The 7,413-nt window shown below is 40.3% G+C and overlaps 1 protein-coding gene across 1 annotated transcript in view; it reads right to left on the bottom strand.

Moving 5' to 3' along the window:
* Positions 1 to 2,271: 2,271 nt before the first annotated feature.
* LOC149278389 (adhesion G protein-coupled receptor L4-like) overlaps positions 2,272 to 7,413 on the bottom strand; it is a 49,273-nt gene continuing 44,131 nt past the window's right edge. The window contains exons 14-16 of the mRNA XM_089502008.1: positions 6,017 to 6,108; positions 3,345 to 3,513; positions 2,272 to 2,334 (exon numbers count right to left, since the gene is read on the bottom strand). Coding sequence (XP_089358134.1) covers positions 2,272 to 2,334; positions 3,345 to 3,513; positions 6,017 to 6,108 — 324 coding nt within the window. The remainder of the gene's footprint in view (positions 2,335 to 3,344; positions 3,514 to 6,016; positions 6,109 to 7,413) is intronic.

The following is a 7,413-nucleotide window of genomic DNA, read 5'->3' as shown; positions in this document are numbered from 1 at the left end:
TCAGATCTGAACCCAAAGATAACCAGCTCTGAACTAGTAAGTAATCTGTATAAATAAAAATGCAGAACATTCCTTGACATGTTCACGGGAAGCCATCGCTCGCTACGACCCATTGAGTCGGCCATTTTGAATTCCAGATGTAAAATGCTTCGTGCTGAGCAGAAGATTGAGGGATTAGCATTTCAGGGGCTTTTCCTTTATGTATGAGGTGAAGAATCAGTGTTTTTCTTATTATAATTTATTTATCAATCTCTGACATATTCCATAGAGCGGTACAGATCATCCCGACCAGAAATCCCATGTGTGACCAAACCGTCTTCCTCTACGGTTAATGACGGAAGTATTCCATGTACCTGGCGGGGGAGTAGCGGCTTCAATAAGACCCAACGTATTCGTGTATAAATATGTATAGAAAGATTTCTATCTTTCTACTGAAAAAAAGAATATATCTGAATCACAGATTTTGTGTTTATCGCTGAGGATCGATGGCAAAGTGCAATCACGAAACAAGCAGAGCCGGTGCCGGCAGAAGCCGGAGATCGACATCGATGCCCGCCGGGGTTCATCTTACCTCTCGATGCGTTCCCATAAAGGTGTCCGAGTCCCAATTATTAATAAAGAGATGATAAAAAAAACTATTATTTAAAGTTTTGTTTTTTTTTAAAGTATATTGGACCGTAGGTATAAAGAGAAATTCTGGAGCAAAGTCCCAAATATGGAGCAGTTACCATGGAAACCGATAGAATGCTCATGACTACTGTTCCACATTTAGCAATTTGCTCCGTAACGTAATGTAGAACTCGTCCAGTAATTATTGTAATTAGTAATTCTTAGTCCCTGTTTTCCCGCGTGATTTATGTGCGTTAAATCCCGTGATCGCTACAGCCGAGGTCATCTTCCGAGGGATTGATACAATACCACAGTATTATGATTATGACATCATCACTTGGTGCTCTCAATGTAGTGACGAGTGCGGAGGTTGAAACAAGAGTGCCAGGAGGAGAGGGGTAAAAACGTCGGCTTCGTTACTGTTTGCAATGTTTTTTGTTTTTTGCAGGATTATAGGATTACTTAAATATATGAATCAGTAAGAAATGTCTTTTATGTGCAAGAAAACTAAGTATTTTTTTCCCTTTATTATTATTTGTTTTTCTCTAAAAAAAAACCATTATAAATAAACCCAAACAAGTTCTGCATGTTGCATCTTTATCTAAACTATAACAAAGTAGGAGAATAAAACAAGAAGGGTTTTTATTGAGACGTTCCGATAACATAGAACACGGCTGTCACATAAAAAGCGTAAAAGAATTGTTCTAGGTAATAAAATATTTATATGTACAGCTGGAATTATAATACAATGTTTAATTGCCAAAAAATGCAATAATCAGTTTTTCAATTTGAATGCTTTTCCTACACGAAATGTAAATGCGGTGGTTTTGTCGCTTCTCATCCTAACTAATTATACATTTTTCTAAATAGAATTGTAATATTACACAGAATCCATTATTATTGGCGCTGCGGTATAACACGGTCGATAAATCGCTCGGTTCTAGGTTTAGCGTCCCCTTTCGCGAGTTTCTGGGGTAACGTTCCCTCTGTCTGTCTGTAAATCTGCTGGATTTCCATATAATTATTTGAGTTCTACAAACACGGAAAGGGTTGCAGTAAGGCAATGGGAAAAGTGGTGCTGTTACCATGGCAACCAACAGAATATTGCTTCCGATTATGTCAGTATTGACACTTTTGCACCATGTTTGCTCTTTATATACGGCTGTCTCTGAGATAACGATCACATATGTTAAGCAGAGGAAGACCTGGACGAGGTTAATAAAACGACCCACCACGTTACCCCCTAGAAAACATTGACGGTGTCCAGAGGGGCTTTATGGGAAACGGACCTGCAGATGTCTGGAGGAAGATGGTTATATTTGTCAAAGCAAAGCCAGACTAATTCTGGGCTAAAGTTCTAGATCTGGAACAATCAGCAGGAATGTAGAGTTGTTTCCATGGTGACTGCTCCATGTTCAGAGCTTTGACCCCAGAATTGCTCTGGTTGTTCCCCAGGTACAGGGCTTCTATATCCCATAATCCTTGCGCATAGTTATCCCCCCCGCCCCGAGTGCAATGGCCCCAGAGATAAACAGGCTCAGCGATGAGTCCTAAACCCTAGTTACCCCTGTCTGTTTACGGGACGGGCAATAATGTTTCCATTGTCACGGCGGCTTTGCACTTCGTTTTGGACTTTCTGATGCGTTCCGGATTCTTCCCTACTTATTTCAGAAATCTAGAACAGCACGGAACATTTTTGAATAATCTGTAATATTCTTCTTGGATCTGAAAAAAAGGGAGAAAAAACCCATTAAAATATAAAGCGAAAATATTGTATATTGAGATTTTTTTTTAAACATTTTTAGAGTTTGTAGACTTTTAAAAAAATAATTGCCACATATATGAAATTACATGAAATCTGCCATAAACAAGTTTTTTTTCTTACTAAAATTTACTTTAAAAATACCCCAGGCCAGGACATCTGTATAGCTCATCGATAAATGGATTTTTAAGGTCCATGGAACCAGATTGTGGGGGTCTTGTAGCACTATTAACTTCTGAGGGTTCAAGGGTCTGGAAGCAGGTTCCGGTCGGATTCCATAGGAAGGAGTTTTGGGTTAATAATAATAATAAAAAAAATATTATTATGTTATTTTTTATTATTATTTGTATTATTATGTTTATTATTATTATTAGATGTATTAATACTAACTAATTAATTAGACATAACTTTTATTGATCATCTTACCATAACAGGACATGATTTAAAATAAAAAAATGATCCAGTTGGTCCAAATGGGGAAGTTTTTGCCGTTTCCCTTTGATATTTGTTTAACAACTTAGTTTCAGAAATTAATACCGCTAAATAATAAATATTTTATTAACATATTTAAAATATTTTACAAATTTCCTGTTTTCTCCATAGAGAATTAATTTCATAATGTAAATGTTCTGTTCTCTACCCAAACATTCAGTGACACGGTAGCCGCACATCTTCCTGCGCAAGACCCCCAAAAAGGGAATGGAGAAGACGCGGTCATCGCCTCCTACATTATAACTTACATTATAACCTGCCATACCCCGCCATTCCCACGTTCTTTATTTATGTATCACCCGCCGGGCCCTTCCACCCCCGAAATAGTTTTTAGGAGTCAGCAAAGCACCGTGCCTGGGGGGGGGCAGTAACTTCTCCACTAATAGTCGACTTTGATACAATTACCAGAAGTTCAATATTTGTCTTTATTCTACATCACAAAAAGAATCCACAAACTCTCAATTGCACAGAGGGGACTTACTTTTTTGGACAAGACACAGAGGAATATGAAGATGAACATTCCTTGAAACGCGTTGGCGATTGTGAAGAGATACGCTGTCACTACGGACCTATTCACCACATGAAGAACCCCAAACATCCAGGTGGCTCCAAGGAGAAATAAGAGAGCGAGGGCACCTCGGGCGCAGGACCTGGATCAGAACATCAACGATTAAAGTACAGGTGAGAAAGTACCCTCCGGTATTCTGAATACACGGCCCCCCGTAACAAAACAAAAATGTGGCATATCGTTATATTTTATTTTTTTCCCTGTTTAGAATACATTTAGGAAATAAATCTACAAAAGTAGCGAGGAATTATTCATCTCAGATCCTGCGAGGCATGGTCAGGGCATAAACCTCCAACCTGCATTGGAACAGCACCGCTTTACCCAGCTGTAGGCAGTTACCCTCACCTGCCCTCGCCTGAAACTCACAAAAATCACATGTACTCGCAAACAGCTCGTATGTTAGTGAATGAATATGGAAGCTCATGCTGCCTCAGTTGACCGTTCGACCTTCTAGCAATTCTGGGCACCTGACCATAAAAAGTACTTTACGGAACTAGAACATGTGCCAAAGAGGGCTACAAAACGAATAAGGGGATTGGGAGATCTTGGTTATGAAGAGAGACAGTTGTATAGAGAGAGACCGTCCAGGTGATTGTCATGGAGTTACGGCTCAGAAAGACCCGGGATTTCCCATCATCGGCGACATGGCTTCTTCTAACATGAAAAATGACATCCTTCTAGATTGTTTCAGTTTACTATGGATATTTCCCTAATGCTCCGGAAATCATCGAGGTATTTATCCCCCTCAATTACTCTTCATTCATTTTCTACATGTTAGTACCTTTCAAAAGTTTGGGGTCACTGAGCTGTTTCCAGGAAAAACATAATTACAAAAGGGGGTTCTAGCCATCAATTACCCTTTTAAACTTGGATCAGAGAACACAACGTGCCATTGGAACACAGGAGTGATAGGAGTGATAAAGGGCTTTGTTTCCAGCTACAATAGTAATTTACAGCATTAACCCCGTCTGTGCTGGATCTCTGATCCACTTTATGTTATTTTAATGGACAAAATGTGTTTTTTTCTTTTAAAAACAAGGAAATGTCTAAGTGACCCCAAACCTTTGAATGGTAGGGTATATATCATTACTTTTGGAACTCCTGGTAGATCTACTCTTCAATGTAAGGAATTGGAATGTTTTTCTTGGTGGATTTGTCAAATATGACTAAGGATCCGTGTCTCCCGTGCTGTATAAACCCTCGAAATGTATCCGGATTGCAGAGAATCACACGGCGTCTGAAACGCTTTCAGTTCCCCGTTACGAGGATTTTCTGCCATCACTTTCCTCGTCTACGAATGCATCTCAAAAATACTTATTTCAACCGTTAGATGAAAGGAAAAACCTTCATTATCGCCAAGCAAATAAACTCTTATCAGTTGTTTGTGGAACTTGTAAAAAGCTTCCCAAAGTTCCATTAACTTCGTTTTAAAGCTGAAGTCCTGTCATCCTGTCTGCCAAATTATTTTAAAGGAATCACCCTGAGCTTAAAAAGTTCCCCAGTAATTAGGGCAGAGAAGGCTGTCTGCGCGGCACGGGAAGGCTGTACGTTCCGCCAGCATCATGGAGATGAATAGTTGCTTCTTCTGCTGAAATATGGGGGGGAAAAGTCTCATCACTCAGCTTTAACTCCCTGGGTGCTGGAGAGACATAGCCGGCAAGATGTAATTGCTGCCGGGGTTACGGGAAACGTTCATATCTTGAGTCAGTTCTGAAATACTATGGAAGTCGGGAGACAGATCGAAAATATTTAGTCTGAATCAGATATCCGGACTATAAAAAAGGTCTAGACAATCCCAAAGCTTTGTCTAAATCTTTACAGAGCTCCGTGTTCCCCATCAGACTGGGGACGCAGTTTTCCGTTGCCCTCGTTGCTCATTGTTGGGTTATATACACCATAGAGTAGCTTCCTACACAGGAAGTGAGGTGTGCGAACACAAATGGTGTCCCCTATCCTGCTGCCATTTCCAAGTACAGTATTGTTTCTTTATAGGGTAGTGACTGTCGCATTAGATCTTTTATGGAGTAAAATAAGTTATATTTCAGCATTTGTGTTAAATTAGCGTTTTGTATGCCAGGGACCAGGTGTTATCCCCAGGGAGTCAAAGCTGTTGCATTTTGCTTGAATTGGCACAGATATAAGAGGGTTTTTTGTCTGTTTGGACATCTGGTGAAACAAAACGGGTCTGTAAATTTTGATATCCAGCCTATCGAAAGAAAAAGAAAAGTGGGGTGCGTTCCCCCCCAACATGGTGCGGCCTCATAATTTAATTCCGCTACGTGAATTGGTCGATACTCCTGCCCTCGTTTCCATTGTAAAGAAATCAGATGTATTTTTGTATTCACTCTGCGGCATTATATAAAATAATTCATAGGGGGACAGGGAACGCGGCCCTGATTTTATAGGAATATTTCCTCTTAATTTATATGGAACCTCTAATTAACGGACGGGATTATTTCCCATGGGGGGGGCAGCCCGCAGTTGATGAATTCCCACGTTCTGATTGCGCTCGTTATTATGCGTTAATTTTAAGAGAGTCGTTGGCTTTCACTCTTTCGGGTTTCAGGACCGGGAAGGTTACAGACCTTATACTTTCGTAGCAACTAACTTCTGGCTTCAGCATCTTAGTGTGTCGGAAGACTTTGTATATAATCACGCCGAACGCCATCAGGTTAACCTGGAAACAACGAAACGAATAATTACGCTGGATACATTCGCCATTGTTTTTAAAATCGTCAGAAATATGAAATAAAAATAAATAAATCTCTTTCATGAACAATTTCATAACAAAACATCAAAATATCTACTTTGTAGATTAAAATGTTTCATTTAATTATGTTTCATTGTATTCATTTTTTTATATTGTATCGTCTGGGGGAACAAAGAAGCCCAGAACCTGCCGGCAGATCGGCCCCATGCGGCCCCCATCGAGTTGCCCATTGTTTCCCTTAATCAGTCGTTGGTCCCGTCTTAGATTCAGGAGCTGTATGTCTATCCCATGCATGTTTAATACCCTCGCTGTATTACCCTCTACCACTTCTGCTGGGAGACTGTTCCACTTATCCACCACCCTCTCAGTGAAGTAAAACTTCCTTCCGTTCCATGTCCATCTCTGATCCTCTAGTGTTAGATTCCGGTCTCTTGTTGTAACTTTTCTCCTCCTCTGAAATAAATTCCCTCCCGTCCCTATTCCCCATTTATTTGACTCACAGAAACGTTGTGATCAACATAGAACGACTTCTTACAGTAAGAAACGGAGTATTTAGGTAAAAACCAACAATCTAACTAATATATAGTTTCACAAAGCAGAAAATCATTTGCAGAATTCCTTCGCTTTTACGTTTTGACCGTTGTTTCTATTTTTTTGGATTCTCCGACGACTTTCTAATATATTTTAATCGACTCAATAAAATATCTTGTGAAAAACCAAAAGCAGGAAAGAAAAGGAATCTGCTGACTGATTGAAGCCCCGGAGCCGATGTGGCCGATGTTCAAAAATCCTGCTTTTATTTATTTGTTACTCTTTCGGTCCTGCGAGGCGCGGCGAGGACGTCAGCTCGGCGCTCTGATTGGTCGGAAAAGTTTCGGGTGAACCGGGAGGCCGGGAAGTTGGCCGACCTCCCGCCGCTTCACAGCAGAGATTTTCTGTGGATTTTCGGAGGCTGTGAAATTGGGAGCTCTCGTCTGATGCTGCAATTCGGTTAAAAATAGCTGTGATGATTACAGGGTACAGGAGAGTTTGTGAGAAATGAAGATGACGGTCTAATCTTCTGAGATGACCGATCACCGATAACACAATCTCTCAAATATCACATTACGGGGGCTGTTGACATTCCGTCTGCCCCAACCCCCCGCTGAGTTTTTTTTCTAAACTACCGCTTACATGTCAAACTTTATCTTCTACGCCGAAGGAATTGGACAAAAATCGGCTTTTTGAAGCCATTTCAGAAAACAGACCGTTTTAACAATGGGATCGAGGAGA

This window comes from Sceloporus occidentalis, unplaced genomic scaffold (genome assembly GCF_023333645.1).
Source record: "Sceloporus occidentalis isolate IW3139 unplaced genomic scaffold, rSceOcc1.0.p SCAF_190, whole genome shotgun sequence".
Lineage (NCBI taxonomy): Eukaryota > Metazoa > Chordata > Lepidosauria > Squamata > Phrynosomatidae > Sceloporus > Sceloporus occidentalis.
Note: the sequence above shows the minus strand (reverse complement) of the source record. Positions and strands in the feature narration are given on the sequence as shown.